General features: G+C 44.3%; 8 protein-coding genes across 8 annotated transcripts; 5 read left to right on the top strand and 3 right to left on the bottom strand.

Annotated features, from left to right (window-relative positions):
- Window positions 1-21: 21 nt before the first annotated feature.
- IL334_005305 (uncharacterized protein) lies at window positions 22-628 on the bottom strand (the record flags this gene model as incomplete). The annotated part of the gene is made up of 4 exons (XM_062937018.1): window positions 22-198; window positions 302-356; window positions 431-470; window positions 550-628. The coding sequence occupies 4 exons, from the start codon at window positions 626-628 to the stop codon at window positions 22-24; spliced, it is 351 nt and encodes a 116-aa protein (XP_062793069.1).
- A 393-nt stretch (window positions 629-1,021) lies between these two features.
- On the top strand, window positions 1,022-2,178 carry IL334_005304 (uncharacterized protein; the record flags this gene model as incomplete). The annotated part of the gene is made up of 4 exons (XM_062937017.1): window positions 1,022-1,268; window positions 1,364-1,728; window positions 1,832-1,991; window positions 2,072-2,178. 4 exons carry the CDS (start codon window positions 1,022-1,024, stop codon window positions 2,176-2,178), a joined length of 879 nt encoding a protein of 292 aa, XP_062793068.1.
- Window positions 2,179-2,354: 176 nt separating this feature from the next.
- On the bottom strand, window positions 2,355-5,712 carry IL334_005303 (uncharacterized protein; the record flags this gene model as incomplete). The annotated part of the gene is made up of 18 exons (XM_062937016.1): window positions 2,355-2,549; window positions 2,600-2,863; window positions 2,924-2,974; window positions 3,027-3,242; window positions 3,340-3,443; window positions 3,493-3,541; window positions 3,594-3,610; window positions 3,661-3,716; window positions 3,768-3,784; window positions 3,844-4,107; window positions 4,160-4,217; window positions 4,269-4,453; window positions 4,582-4,621; window positions 4,786-4,866; window positions 4,928-5,212; window positions 5,265-5,472; window positions 5,518-5,607; window positions 5,661-5,712. 18 exons carry the CDS (start codon window positions 5,710-5,712, stop codon window positions 2,355-2,357), a joined length of 2,232 nt encoding a protein of 743 aa, XP_062793067.1.
- Window positions 5,713-7,004: 1,292 nt separating this feature from the next.
- IL334_005302 (uncharacterized protein) lies at window positions 7,005-7,325 on the top strand (the record flags this gene model as incomplete). The annotated part of the gene is made up of 1 exon (XM_062937015.1): window positions 7,005-7,325. The coding sequence occupies one exon, from the start codon at window positions 7,005-7,007 to the stop codon at window positions 7,323-7,325; it is 321 nt and encodes a 106-aa protein (XP_062793066.1).
- A 1,286-nt stretch (window positions 7,326-8,611) lies between these two features.
- On the bottom strand, window positions 8,612-10,165 carry IL334_005301 (cytoplasmic tRNA 2-thiolation protein 1; the record flags this gene model as incomplete). Its single annotated transcript, XM_062937014.1, has 10 exons — window positions 8,612-8,749; window positions 8,804-8,857; window positions 8,913-8,956; window positions 9,005-9,136; window positions 9,186-9,244; window positions 9,293-9,407; window positions 9,462-9,581; window positions 9,634-9,748; window positions 9,801-9,919; window positions 9,976-10,165. 10 exons carry the CDS (start codon window positions 10,163-10,165, stop codon window positions 8,612-8,614), a joined length of 1,086 nt encoding a protein of 361 aa, XP_062793065.1.
- Window positions 10,166-10,447: 282 nt separating this feature from the next.
- Window positions 10,448-11,989, top strand: IL334_005300 (uncharacterized protein; the record flags this gene model as incomplete). Its single annotated transcript, XM_062937013.1, has 3 exons — window positions 10,448-10,639; window positions 10,685-10,882; window positions 10,934-11,989. The coding sequence occupies 3 exons, from the start codon at window positions 10,448-10,450 to the stop codon at window positions 11,987-11,989; spliced, it is 1,446 nt and encodes a 481-aa protein (XP_062793064.1).
- Window positions 11,990-12,013: 24 nt separating this feature from the next.
- IL334_005299 (uncharacterized protein) lies at window positions 12,014-12,697 on the top strand (the record flags this gene model as incomplete). Its single annotated transcript, XM_062937012.1, has 1 exon — window positions 12,014-12,697. One exon carries the CDS (start codon window positions 12,014-12,016, stop codon window positions 12,695-12,697), a length of 684 nt encoding a protein of 227 aa, XP_062793063.1.
- Window positions 12,698-13,039: 342 nt separating this feature from the next.
- On the top strand, window positions 13,040-14,800 carry IL334_005298 (TIGR01456 family HAD hydrolase; the record flags this gene model as incomplete). Its single annotated transcript, XM_062937011.1, has 10 exons — window positions 13,040-13,115; window positions 13,181-13,227; window positions 13,279-13,370; window positions 13,426-13,513; window positions 13,599-13,720; window positions 13,796-13,898; window positions 13,995-14,197; window positions 14,297-14,360; window positions 14,417-14,547; window positions 14,605-14,800. 10 exons carry the CDS (start codon window positions 13,040-13,042, stop codon window positions 14,798-14,800), a joined length of 1,122 nt encoding a protein of 373 aa, XP_062793062.1.
- Between the last annotated feature and the right edge of the window lie 501 nt (window positions 14,801-15,301).

The raw sequence follows: 15,301 nt of genomic DNA, 5'->3' as shown, positions 1-15,301 counted from the left end.
GTTTGCCTTGGCTTTCACTTTCTATAAGTCATCTAATGATTCGGGAAACCAACCCCATCTTCTTAGATCCACTTTCTCACCACCACCCATTAAAGTTTCTACTTCTACTCCTTCTTGTTCCAATCTGTCTTTCTGTCGCGCTACACCTAGACCTAAATCTGCTCTTGGAGATATGAGTCCTTTGGAACTGATCACTCGCTATAATTGAGAGTAAGAAGTCAGCTCAATTGTCAGTCGGACAGGACATCCAAAGAGTCGCTGTTGTAGCTACGAGTTCCCGATATAAACAGGCAAAACTCACTTGCCAAGGTACATCGGTATTTGACGGTAAAGCTTTAAGAGCGTTTCCTACGTGCCTATTCAAAGATTCAGCTGATTCATCGTAACTTCTATGATATTCTCCCTCAATCTTGAGGAAGAATCAGCTTACCTTGAATAAGTGGGATATCCTGCTAATTTAGCTATATGACCTGAAATTTCCAAACAAACATCCCTTTTTCAGCCATGTGTACTCGATTGAAAAAACCTGTCGAAAGCAAAGTTCCTCACCATAACTCGTCACTTTGCCATAAGGTATCAATCGCGTTATCTCGTATGTCTTAGCTGTGAGATCAGCTATGTCGCTCATCGTGATACTCGAGTATGCTGTAGTTATAATTATCAAGTCTGTACGAGTAGATATCCTATCTTTTCTCTTGAGGATGCACATTGCATTCGAACATTCAATGATGATGTCACCATTTTCTATGGTGAGTTCTCGGAGATCACTGCTCATCTCCGTTGGCCCAAAAATTGAGATCTCCTTCGAGAACAGTAGTACTCTGTCAAAAATGATGACGAAGGCTGATGATAATGTTCTTTTCCAAGCTGACAAATAACTATAACATTCTCTTCGATATACCAAAAGAGGATCAACTCCATTCAACATCGAGGATCCACCTATCAATCTAGAATCCTAATAGTTTGCCATTACCACATATCTTATTCAAAACCATCACTCAGAACGAAAATCCAACAAACGATGTTCACCCGACCAGCTGTGCGATCACTTCGATCGATATCCCGAAGAACGTTATCCACTCAATCATCATCGTCATCTTCTTCTTCATCAGCTTTCAACCGAAATGCGGTAATAGCAGCTACTACTTTGGTCGTTGCTGGATTGACAATCACATCGGAAAGGAGAAAAGTGTACAACGATGATAGAGTCAGAGAGAGTGTTTTGGACCAAAGTAGTTTGAAAGCTCCCATACATAAAAGGGAAGGGGGTGAGTAGCACTGTTTTCATTACAAAATCCCTTTTCAATAGTAGTCCGATCACGTCGAATCAAGTTTATGAGCTGATTGTTTTATCTACTCATAGAAGCTCGATCACTCGAAGCAGGTAAATCAACGGCTGAAAAATTAAAATCAACTGCACAGCAAGTAAAGACCCAAACTCATGAAGCGGAATCACAATTCGAGTCAAAAGCCAATGATGTGAAAGAAAAAGTATCGAACAGAGTCGATCAAGCAAAAGAGATATACGATGATAAAGTCGATCAATTAGAAGATGCAGCGAAAACAGCATCATCATCAGCGAAAGAACATGTACATCGATTAGAAGGCGTGACCCCAGAAGAAGCTGATCAAGCTGCTCAAGTCGTAGAAGGAAAATCAATAGAAGCGACCCAGCCTTCTCAAGGTGCTTTCAACGAAGAAACCGGCGAAATCAATTGGGATTGTCCCGTGAGTAAAATCGCATCATACCATCTCCCCAATATCGACTTGGATCGTACTCCTGTTCTCGTGAGAATGACAAGAGTCTTGCTGACACCATGCACACGTACAGTGCCTAGGTGGTATGGCAGATGGACCATGTGGTGAACAGTTCAAAGAAGCTTTTTCATGTTTCATATATTCAGAGGCAGAACCAAAAGGTGTAGACTGCGTTGAAAAATTCAAACATATGCAAGACTGTTTCAGGGCTCATCCAGAGATCTACGGAGAAGGTAAGCTTGAATCGCAAATTCACGATATTGAGCTCGTAGACAGGTCGCTGACTATTTTTGGTTTCGGGATATGTATTTAGAAATCGACGATGACGAGAATGAACTCGACCAATCTGATTTAGGTGAAATTCCTAATCCTGCCGACCAAGGTGTTTCCATAAAAGAGGAAACTACAGTACCATCATAGAATTACGATATTTCGGATATAATCTCATTGAAAATTAGGATATACAAGATACATCTACTATATGCATTATCAAACTACTCATGCTACAAAAACGATGCGATGCGAATAGATCGTAAAATCAGTCGTGATTATCCTTTCTATACTATACTAAATACCAATACACTAGATGCGAATATCTAATAATTCCATCTCCAATCGTCTGTATCGTCCAACATTACTGCGCTACCAAACTTATATCCTTTCTTCCCTTGTTCGAATGTACACACTCTTCTGTCTTGTGAGCTGGTCAAGCATTTCCCGTTGAGCAAGCATAGCGAAAGTTTGTAAGCTCTTACAGCCGACTGACGACCTTTACAAGGATCAATCGTGACCTATCGTGAAGCATCAGTTTGATTCTATTCACCAGTCACTCATGACTTACGGTATGTGTTTCGGTACCTTTGAATTCAGTCAACCCTTTTACATTCCAAACTTCCAATTCTCCCTCAACTTCATCACGGTATACATTGACAGGTTCATCTGGTTCATCACCGTCATCGTCATCGTCGGGATTTCGTTTAGGTCTTGTACAGGTTTGCTCAACTTTCACCAACGCGACATTGTGTGTTTTCGCCCAATCGATGGCTGAAGAAGAAAATCGGAATTTGTATGTGGAGAATTCGTCGGTCAAAGGGGCAATCGTACACTATAGCCCATGAGTATGTTAGCTTGATCCACCCAAGTCAGCTGTATGGTATTGGCTTACATCAGGTGGGAAACCGAAACCCCTATTGGGTCCCCCAGGTGCATCAACCACCTTTTACGGCAAGTCAGCTATGACCAAACAATATGCAGAAGTTTTGGCTTACTTGACAAAAGCCCACCACTCTATGCCACCAACAATCTGTTTCTCCTCTGTTACCCCACCAACCTCTAAAGTTCAACCAGCTTTGGTCTCCTCTGTGCCATACCCTTCTTCTACTTTCCGGGCTATACCAGTACATAGTAGGTACGACGTGGTTCTTTGTATCCCAGATAGGCCCCTCATCATCCGTCAAATCGACCAACTGGAACAGTTTTCCCACCTATCGCAGAAGTGCATGAGCTTATTTCAGAAGCACGAGACCGAGTTGGAAGCTCACTTACATTCGCATAGATATGATCACCCGGTACAGGCCATACACCATGACTTCCAGCTGCTACATAAGCTACCGGTCGATCATCGATTTTCTCAATATCTTCCCATCGAAAAGTACCTGCATTAAATCGACCTCCAGTATGAGTGGCTTAGAGCACCGAGTCAGCTTATCCCAAGATGGTGACAATCAGACTCACTGTAATCAGCCGATACAGCTGTGCCGTTTATTGTTCTCATTCTGAGATGCTACACACGGTATAAGCTACGATTCAGACTCGTGAGCGTACAGCCAGCTTACCTCCCAGTCCGCGACATCTGCAAGTTTATTAGTGAGTTGTGATCATTCATACCCATAGCTGACTTACGATTCCCCAAGATACCGAAAAGTCCAACCGGTTTACCAAAGTTAAATGGGTAGAAGCTATGAATCGGAATAAGCTGGGGTTTTAAGCAATCTGGAAAGATAGCTTACGTCCAATACCACAAATCCTGACAGAACAGATATCAGTATTAATTCAGACTTCATTCTATGCGAAGAATACACTCACTACAACCCCTTTACCTTGATCTACCGCAAAACCATAGACTTCCTCTTCCACTCTACCTCTACCGTCACTGCCGAATTTCATCGCATCTTCTTGACCAGCGGGACCAAAAAGGTACTCGGCGTCTTCATCTAACAATGGCTGTGGATTATGTCGCTCGGATATGGAGAGGAATGATCCTGATCCTGCCGAAGGGAGTTTATCGAGTTGAGTACGGGTGAGGTATGACTGGTTTAGAGGTGTTATCTCGCCTGGAGATCCTTCAGTCTATGGAAGCTTCAGTGATCACAAACGCGTAGGAGAAGGAGATATATCGTACATAGTTGTAATGGGGAAACATATAATCTACGGACGAAGGGTAGAACGCTTCTAGGCTCCTACATTAGGTGTGAGTTATATGGTACGACAATGATGGTAAGTAGACTTACGATAGCTTGAATACGGGAGCATACTGTCCAAGGAGATCCAGTATAGCTTGATCACTTTCCGTTATGACTTCATCATTGAGGTGCTTAAGAGACTCTTCATGAAAAGGTCGTTGGGGAACGTTGAAAGGGGAAGCTATCGCCTGTCCAGCTATTAGAGAAAGACACCACAGCGCAGCTGCAGAAACCTGCTGTTCGGGATCAGCTAGAGGTAAGGCTCCGACTCATCACGTACCATGATACCGGACTCGCTCTGTAAAACTTATGCTTCGTTTGCTGGCGAGATAACAAGAGAAGAGAACAAAGGTAAATTCACCTCGCGATCACAGTGGCAAACGACAGATAGCGCAGCAGATCTAGAGATAATGACGATATTAAGCGGAGATTAGCCGAGGGCAATAGAAATTGTGTTCCTGGATATTCTGATTGCTGATCACAAAATGCATGATCTCAACCTATTTACATTCCACATCGAGCTCTTATCCTCGATTATCAGAGGAAGGTATATTTGTTGACCCACGACCACAAGAGGTAGAAGTCAGAGAATGCTTCGTCCACACTAAGCAAGCTATCTTTTCCATCGGTATTGATCAACCCCACGCTAAACAATGCAGGTCAGTACCATGAAATATGTCCTGAAATACAACACCAATGTCACTCACGTCCTGACTCCATCCACTTCCGTCGCATTAGCAATAGCATATGCGTGACGTCCAAGTAGAATGGTACAGCCCTCGCCTTTGGTCTGAAGCACCATTGGACTCTCCTGCACGCCTTTGATGATGTCCCAAAAATCCGCAATATCCTCCGGTCCATCTCCTTTGGCACGTCTTCCGGTTAACAATTGCATTGCGTCTCCTGGGGTCATCGTGGGCATGCCAAATTCACCCATTGGATCTACAACCAATTTCGCATTTCCAGGTGCTCGGTATAATGCTCCTGGCCACCTAGACATATCACATAAGCAAGATGTACTTTGTAAGGGAAAGGATAACTTACCAGATATTCCCCTTGGTGTCGTTTCGAAGATATATTTCATCAAGCGTGACTACCTGATCAACAGGCTTGAGGGTGTGTATGTCATAAGATGTCACTATGACCTCGGAAACAGAATTGAAGTTCCCTTGATAGTGAATTAGAGATTTGATGTAATCCGGTGCTCGAAGTAATGTTATCACCGATGCGACATAAGCACAATCAAGATGGTCTATATAGACAAATTAGCATGTATTTCAGGACAACAAATACTCACGCTGCTGCACATCATCTACCACTGGGATCCCGTCTGGTCTATAGAGAGGTCCAGCCCCTCGACGTTGCAGAGTGGGACTAGCAGTAGTGTCTATGCCAGTCAAGGGGTCAGTGGAATTAGCGGTAAGTTGGGGATAAGCTCACAGAGGATATTGAAAAGACTCAAGAAGAGGATTATAAAAGCGTAAGTTGTCATTATGGAATGGATATGGGGTTTTGGGTTCAAGATGATCCCGGATCGTTAACGCTTATATACCATACAACGGACAAAAGAAACTAAATGTTGCAAGCAGTATCACTGTTCATAGGTAGTAGAGCTAGACACAATGGGAAACGATTTATTAATCGAGACAGGGGTTCAAGGGGGAAGTAATCACACATTGTTGGCCTCAATGAGATCAATGAATGGATAGTCAAAGGTGTCTGTGACTCTACATGAAAGGATGTTGGTGAAAGACTATAGCAACACAATTAGTGTATTGCTACGTGGTCCAATGCATCCTTTGACAATATCCTTACAACTCTACTCCTTACCATGACGGTACAGTATCGCTAAGGAGGTCTTCCTGGGCTTCTCGCGGCACGGTGATATAATGGCTTTGCGTTGAGGATTCCCCCTCCTTCTTTTTCCTCTCATACATCATCTTCCACCTATTCTACGTACACTACGTACAATATGTATACGCCCCATATCACTACCACTTATCTTGCTTCAAGGTCCCACTGGTCCACTGCCGCTGTGCATAGCGATTCGGATGGCGAGTCTGATGAAGAGAAGAACAGGACTTTTACATGCTTGACTATTCACCAAAGAGGTAGAAAGTGGGAATCGTCTCCCATAGAGCTCAACGAGGAGCTTGGGGACCCTTTTGATATATTGATCACTCGAGAACTGATGGATGATGTTTATATCAAAGCCAGAGCACATAACAAAGACGTCAATCTAACGCAGGCCGTCTTGGAAACAGCATTTCTCGCCGAATCTCCCGAGGTTTGTGTCGCGGACGATCAAGCGACTATGTGAATGGAAAGAAAAAGAAAAGTCAAAGCGTTCAAGGGATATTTTCCACCGAGACCACATTCAAATTGGAGACTCTTCCTGACAAAATCAAAAGATCCCTTATTTATCACGATTCGTTTGCGAGTCTGGAGGAACTTGCCTTCAGCGCAGACACTCGTAATTCGTTCTGGCTCAAGAAGTCGAACGATATCTCTAAAGAAAATCGACTTTACCGTAGTGCATGGATCCGCGTAGCTCCCGGATATTCCAAAAAGAGGTGCGGAAGAGAGCTGGGTCGAAAAGCTACGTGTTATACCGCTCTTGGCAACCAGGTCGATTGGTCAATGAGTTTGCGATATCTTTCCACAGAGACCGAGTGCAAGTCTGTTGTTGAGGAGCATCAAAAGCCCTTCAAACAATACAGCGAGAAGGAGAAGAGTGATTACGAACGAAGGAGACAAGATGTAGAGAAAGCAAAAACAATCACGATGGAGGCATTTGGCACAGGCGTTCATATTCTCCCTTCTTCCAACAGATTCTACGTTGAGGCTTGGCAAAAGGATGAGCAAACGTCGGATGTAGCTTCGGAGTTTGACGGTACGGATGATCACCAGTTGTGGTTGGATCAGGTCGACGAGGAAGTGTGGAAATTTGGCAACCTAGACAACGATGAGGCTCGTGAACAAGCCAAGGAGTTTGATCGTCTGCATTATCCGGAGGTAGTTTCTGAAGACCACGAAGAAGTCAAAAATTTTTGGAAAAAGCGAGTAGCTGAGGTTACCAGTGCCAGTCATGAAAGTTCTTGTTGATGGCAAGTATTCAAGGAGTAGGATATGGGTGGATCTTTCATATGCATGTAAAGATCGCATCCAAAAGAAGCAAAATCGTCCGCCACCTAATTTTGTCATCAGTCCGAAGAGCGTATTTTCATTGGGCATAACAGAGTCTGCGACAAGTCCCTCTTCACGCGACGTTGGGTGTAGGTGATGATACGATCTTCTCCCAAGTCTTGCTCATACTTTACGGGCCTTTTTCGCCACCAGCAACCTCCGGCCTGTTTCGTCAAGAAGGTCCGTTTTGAAAGACTCTCCTTTCATCTAGCAAGACGAAAGGATTCCCCATGAAGGCTCGAAGCATGACCATTGTATGACAGGTCTGACGTGCTTCAAGGCATGAAAGGATCCTGCACCTATGCAGTCGGTCTTACCATTCATTCGAGGAATCTTCGCTTTTCGATAGTTCTTGTAGGTATAACAGGGTAATATCGACGACTGTCAGCATTTCGCACTCTTCCATTACCACCTCTTCTTCATCATATCTGAATAGCACCTTTATTATCCACAGCAATACTCACGATGCCTGATGACCAAACCAAGATGACTACTGATGACCAAACCCAAGCGACCGCTGCATCGAACGATTCGTCAATCGCCACTCGCCTTCCGAAACAGGTAGCACGCAACAAGGGACCATAGAAAGTGCTACTACACATGGAACTACCACTCAAGCTGGTTTCACATATATACTAGGTAATCAGGGCTCTATCATGAGTGAGTGTGGCTAACACGAATCGATCGATTGGATTGATATTGACGTGGTAAAGAATCAAATGTATGGGCACCTCGCGATTGGGAACGGCCAATCGACCTCTTGAAAAGGAGAGCAGAAGCTTCGATCGGAGCTGGAGATGCGCTCAGCCATAACGAGGCATATCGTATGTACATACATAATTGATGGGTATCTTCTCGTCACGCAGTAGCCGCGATAATCTGTCTGGGACCTTCATGCGGATAATGTGCGGGGGGTTGAGTAGCAGTATGTAATATGAATGTCATGGCGCGAGCTAGCAATGTGTTGATGCAGCGGACGCTCAAGCTGTTGCTTCCCCTCTGCATGCGAGACCGTAGAAGACTGATCAAGTGCAAAAGGACATCACTCCCTTACATCATGCCCGTCCAAGCTTGACGATGGACCACGATTAGCGTGTCGTCCGTTTCTTGTAAGATGCAAGCGGAGCGATGAGATACCGGAGTAATATAGTGATCAATGGGTATGCATGTGCTGGGTATATTCTGTATCTGACGCTATAATTGTATTATCTGATTTCAACAGCCTGAACACCCTTCTCGATGCCTTCGGTGGGCTGAGCGATTCCAACTTTACTGTATCTTTCAAACATCGGAATGGTGCGGTGTCCTACCGGAGCAGCAGTGGAACTGTCTTGGGTTTGTCGCTGCATTTTCGTAAGATATCAGTATGTGACAACGCACAGTGATGACGGACTCACCAAGGCTGATCGATCTAGACCTGCTTCTAAACCTTCCAGCAAAGCGCATGCTTTCTGCGTTATCTAGTTTGTTAGCGATCGAAACGATATAAGTTATGTTTGCACTCACGCAAAGATCGTTCGAAGAGATATATCCACATCGCAAGCAAGTTTCTACATTGACCGTCAGCTTCAGGTACGCTCACTAATAAATCAGCTCACGCATCGCCTTCATTCCCTTCTGCACACTTTGCTCGAGCACGAAGGATTCTCCTGAATGGATGATATCGACTATTGCACTAGGTCGAATTGCTTCGAGATCTTTAAGGAATACTCGGGCGTGACCCCGATAAGCTGGAAACGAATTAGCAGTGAGGTTTTCAAAGAAAAGAGGGCGACATACCATCTGGAGAATAGATACATTCAGTTGAGAAGTATGTGAGCTTCTTGAAATAGGCATACCTAATAGATTGTCAGCTGATGAACAAATTCTGACTGGAGAAAGCTCACATAACGATCTCCTTCTCGTAAGCGTATTTGAAAGGCTTGCTTCGTTTGATAGTATCTTCAGATTGCGTGGTCACAGCTGTACATCTGCCGAGTCGAGCAATATCTCCGCGCATTACTAGTGATACGGTGTGTATAAGTGACCGCGAGTATGTCATGAGAACTAACTCACTATTCATCAATACCGTCTCAGCGATATCATCTGCATTGTGACCAGTGACGATATGGTCTACGTTAAGTTGAGCTGCACCTCGATCAAGAGCTTGTCTACGGAATACACCGCAGAATGTACCTATAGGTTATAGGTCAGCTTAAGGTGTATCCAGCGTCAAAAAGCAGCTGACAATTGTTTCTCCTTCCAACCTGCTCCACGATCTTGTCCATAGTCCAGCCATACAGCTCATTATACGATAGGATCTTTAAAGGTAAACCGTATTCGACTTGGTTCTGCTTGACAGTCTGTAAAAGAGGATCAGCTAGGCATCGACAACTCGTCCAATCTCAGGCTGACCTCTAACGAATCATCTCTGTAACCTGTAATACCTTCATCGATGGAAAGTAGGAACAGGTCCAATCCATAATTGTGTCTTTTGTTCAATACCGACAAGACATGAGCCAGTACAGTCGAGTCTACAATGGAGCGTCAACACATGAATGGAGCAAATATACCACTGGATCGGACTGACCTTTACCACCGCTTGCACCTATAGCAACTTTTTCACCTCTCTCAAATATCCCTTTCCCCTCTATAATCGTATTATGTACTTCAGTCTCGAATACCTCAAAGAAGCAGTCTTTGCAAACTTGTTGACCAGTCTTCGGTCTCTTCACCAGAGCCCTGGCGGTATGGCACAGCGAGCAAGGAGTTGGAGGCATGTTGTTCGATGGAGTTGTCTGTTGTTTCAGTTGAAGTCTAAATGCAAATCTGATTTATCATTCTTGCGAGATGTCAACTTTTCAATTGGGTGGCAAAACAAAAAACTCTGAATAATTAGGCACCCACAGGAGGTTTGTCCCGTGTGCCTTCCATGAGTCATGTCCCGGTCATTCAACCTTCTACAACCGAATGAAGTTTATCCACTCTAAACATGATCCATCTTACCTCTTACTCGCTTCCTCAAATCAACTCATCAGATCATTAGGACAAGTACAAGTACCATGGCAGACCCACCCCACGATACAGGGCAGAAAGCTGCTCCTCTACCATCCGAAACTTCATCCTTCCCATTCAGCTGCAGATGCTCCAACTTGCGAGTAAACGGTCGTATAGCCAAGTCCGACGAGCAGGTGGTCAGTAACGGCAATTCCGATAGTCTGAGGATTTATCTGCCTAAACATGCGGAATATGTGGTACGTCATGCTATACCTGTCATATGTTTGCTGATGAGATAATAGAGACTCGCTGGATATATCACATACGATGAAGGAGTTGAAGTGTCTGAAGACAGCGAGAACCAAGACGATACGCGTAAATCGCTATGGAGAAAATGCTGGTTATGCAATGTTAGATGCTATCAAGCTGAGGGGAAAGTGAAAGACGATCCAGCCACGACAGAAGAATGGGTCACGATAGATTTCAAAAGTGGGATAGTCGTGAGTGTGATTGAACGAACTGAACGGATCACACGCTGATGGCTTTTGTAGCACGGGGATGAGCGTAATAAAGAAATTCAGAGTTCACTACCTTTCAGAAAATTACGATTAGAGGGTCCACATACAACATCAAATTTTGGTAGACCACCTTCGAATTCCGCTTTATCACTTTACCCCGCACCTGGACAATCACCTGAAACAAATCATCTCATCCCACCACCACACGATCCATTCTTTCTTCCACCCCCATTCATACCAAACCACTCACACCTTCGAGAGCTGTGCAATGCTGCCGGAGGCTATCTACGCGAATCGCACAAGACGTTGGAAGATGAAGTGAAACGGTATATATCGTCCAAAGCACAGGAGATGAGGGAACTGGAAGAAAGCGTAAGAGGTGAAGTCGAGATGTTGTGGGAGAAATATAAAGATGGACCTGGTAAAGGTGAAATAGTGGAAAGAAGCAGAAGCGCAAGCATCAATAAATCAGGTGATATGAGTCGACCGATATCAAAAGACCGTTCCTTGCCCACTAAAGAAGAAAACGACAATCCTTTAGCAAGAGCAACCTCCTCTACTAATCTACCTGCTACTTCTTTACTCGCTCAATCCTTATCGGCAAATACTTTTTACGCTCCTTCGCCTAGTAGTAATCAGCCTGCATCTGTCAAGGATGAGATTGAGAAATCACTCAATCACGTCGCAAGCACGTACGACAAAAGAGACGATAGTCGCGCTGTCGCTATGAGCTATGTGTTTAGTAATCTTGCTGATCATATGGGATCATCAAGCACCGCAGGGACGAGTCAGACGAAGAGGAGAAGCTCGTCAAAAGGTAGTGGTGAAACAGTACCTGATAAAGACAGCTGGATAGATGAGGAAAGAGCAACCCTTAGAACTCTGAATGTGGGAGGAAAAATGAGCGATGTGGAGGAGGAAGATGGCGAAGGTCGAACGCCACGTCCCTCGGCGGGTGGGGAGTTGCAAAGGAGAGAGGAGAAAGGAAAGGGTAGGAGTAAAGTCACATTCGAAGAGCCTGAGCCAGAAATAGAGAAGAAGGATGAACCTGATCTCGATGGTGAGTGCGATGAGACGGAATTGAGCTGACTTGTAGCAGATACCGTATTCGATATGGAGATGGACGATAACCAGACTTCTTCGTCACAAGAGACAGCCTCTTCGCCCCCTGAAAGACTTGACCATCTACCTATATCCCGCACACGTAATATCGTCGAAGAGAATCTATCCCGCACCTTTGCTGCCGACGCACCGTCCCATCGAGCTGCATGGAGGCGCATCGAAGAGAATGGATCAATCTATGCTTCGCTGCGAAAGTTATCACCGTCGTCTGATGATGACGGTACCGAGGAAGATGAAAGTAGAATATCAAAATTAGCAATGTCAATGCCCATGGCAATCCATCTGCCTAAATCAAGGATAAAAGCTGTCCCCGAATTCGAAAGGAAGACGTCGCTGTCCGAAAGAACGGGTGTACTAGTACCCCCTCTGCTCAAAGTAATGAAAGAAAGAGGCTCACCACAACCCACACCAAGGGGAAGAACCAAGAATGGCGAGGTGATAAGAAAAGGATCAAGATCAGCTTCCGTTTCAAGAGAAAGAGAACAAGTTCAGTCGTTTTCCAATGACCCCGGAGCGGTATTCGAGTCATTAGGTGATGACGATGATGAAGATGAGACTGAAGAAGATCAAGGAACGCTGAGGGATAAAGGATTTGTCCCGCCTCATGTATTAGCTAGAAAAGGGGATAAGGAGCAACTGCCTAATGTAGGTTGGAGAAGTATGGTATCGAGCTAGTTGATGTAGTGGAGGTATGGCATAATGAGTATTTGGAGAAAGATAACAATAAAGGAATTTTTGGATCGTGCAGTCATAAATCATTGAATGAGAAAGTTGTATTATATATCTTGACAAATCAAACAGTTCTCTTGTTAATAACCATACCGGTATCATTTATCGAGTACTCGTAGTTCACATGCATGTTTTGAGACGAACGAAGAAGTAGTGTAGATAACGTTTGAATCCATGTGCCTGGTGATCGGCTAAAGTGTTTTGACAACGCGAAGAGCTTAAGATTGAAATTGCGCTTTCTCCTTTAATTTTCATACAGTCTTCTCACTTCATACGCAAGATTCAGTCATGGTCACGTTGAGATCAGCATGGAGCGTGAGGCGGGTAGTATCCACTGGTGTGGCTCAGAAGAGAACTCTGCATGGTGAGTCGCTTCTCCTGAAATCGATGTCCACCTCTGTCCCTGCTAAACAGTCATTTAACGATCAGCCAAAACAAGCCCGTTTCCCGAAAAACTGGCATTTGCTTTTGACATTGTAGGTGACATCACTTCACTTGATGTAGTATATCAGCTAAGCGTAGCACAGGATGGAGTGCTCAAGCAAGGTCACCATAATGTCTTACCTCAGGCGAAGAGAGTATTGAGATTGTTATCAGGGGCAGATGGAAGATTACCAAAGTGAGCTAGTCATTGCGTACTAAAAATTCCCCACGTAGTTGATTCAATCTCGTAGGCCGATACCTTTCCTACTGATAACGAATGGCGGTGGTGTACCTGATGAAGAGAGGAGGAAAGCTTTGTCAGAGGAATTAGGCGTCGAGGTGGGTTTCATTGAAAATTCATTTCGGTGGGATTAGTCAATTATGAGACGCTTGGAAAAAGATCTATGCTGATCGCCTGATTCAGTTGACTGAGAACCAATTGGTTCAAAGTCATACACCTATCAAAGATTACGTAGACAAGTATAGGGAAAATCCAGTATTGATTGTCGGTGGGAAAGGTGAAAGTTGCAGAAGAGTTGCCGAGTCGTGAGTCTACCACTTTGAAAAGAAGCAAGTCATCCTACACTTTCATGCTGATAGCCATACCAATGATTGGTAAAGGTACGGATTGAAACACGCTTTCATACCGCAAGATATCGTCGCTTGGAAACCTTCAATATGGGATAGGACGGAATTGACAGAAGCAGAAAGGAGCTTTGTAAGGGTAAGTATCATGCACATGCTAATTCAAGAGTGACACTTGATCCCCATAAATACTTCATGTCTCAATTCCGGCTAATCACCGTACTGTGCATAATAGACAGAAGACTTTTCCAATATTCCATTCTCAGCTGCTCTGATTCTTCACGATACGCACGATTGGGGGAGGGACATAACCTTGATACTGGACCTATTATCATCGGATAAAGGGATATTCGGTACAAGGAGAGAAGGTCATAATAGGGCAGATGTGAAAGGTGATGTCGAATTGGTATTCTCAAATGCGGATGTCGAGTGGAGATCGTGAGTCACCTCACCCTTCTACTCGTGTCCATCTGATAGAACGCCTTTGGACGGCTTAAGGAGAGTAGATTAACGCTTGTGCTAAACATGTTCAAATAGAGACTGGCCCATACCGAGATTGGGTCAAGGCGCATTCAGACTCTCCCTTGAAAGTGTATACAAGGTAAGCTGGATCGAGACATGCCATGAAGTGATCTGATGATTAGACACCCTTCAAAGGAAACAACGGGACTCGATCTACCATATAAACAATTTGGGAAACCATTCAAAGCAACATATGATTTCTCGGAATTGATGTTAAGACGTTACCTATCTTCGGTAGGGAGAGATCCAAAAGGCCCTTTGAACGTGTAAGCTAACTTCTTCCTATTGCACCGTTGATAATTGACTCATACATACGATGATAGGTACATGGTGGGCGATAATCCATTATCAGATATCGACGGAGCCAACAGACATGGTTGGTCATCGATATTAGTAAGGACAGGTGTTTTCCACGATACCCATGGTGAAAAACCGAGTCATACACCCACGATCATTTGTGATGATGTCGAAAAGGGAGTTGAGTGGGCCATCGAACAGGAATTGAGAAGGGGGTCATAAGGCGGTCACAAAAGGTGTCAGCGAAGAGTGCAGAGCAAGAAATCAGGTAATCACGTTTATCTGGCATGGTGTAATATGGGCATAGATGGGAATGCACAAATGTCATTAGACTATTCCATTGTTCCATTCCATCGATGATTGAATCCGCTATCTACAACTACCACGTACGTACAATGGTCTACCATATCGTTGTAGCCTAGAATACGATACTTTGATACATTACATTATCCATTTCTGTCCAGCTTAGCCCTTTTACTGCCCACAGGGAGATTGTTAATCCCACTTGCCTTTTGTGAAACTCTGCTCTCTGCACTTGCTCTCTCCGCGCCACCCATATCAAAGAATCCATCGCCGTTGCATGTGAGGTGAATTTTACACGAGTCCAGCCTATTACTAACCATTATTCCGATGAGAAGAAGAGGGAGAGAATTAAGAAGCATCAGGCCTGTATGTGACTCGTTTGATTCTGTGCACCATTATGTCAAGGTAATGCGCACAGAC

This window comes from Kwoniella shivajii, chromosome 7, assembly GCF_035658355.1.
Source record: "Kwoniella shivajii chromosome 7, complete sequence".
Classification (NCBI taxonomy): Eukaryota; Fungi; Basidiomycota; class Tremellomycetes; order Tremellales; family Cryptococcaceae; genus Kwoniella; species Kwoniella shivajii.
This window is presented reverse-complemented; position numbering and strand designations above follow the sequence as displayed.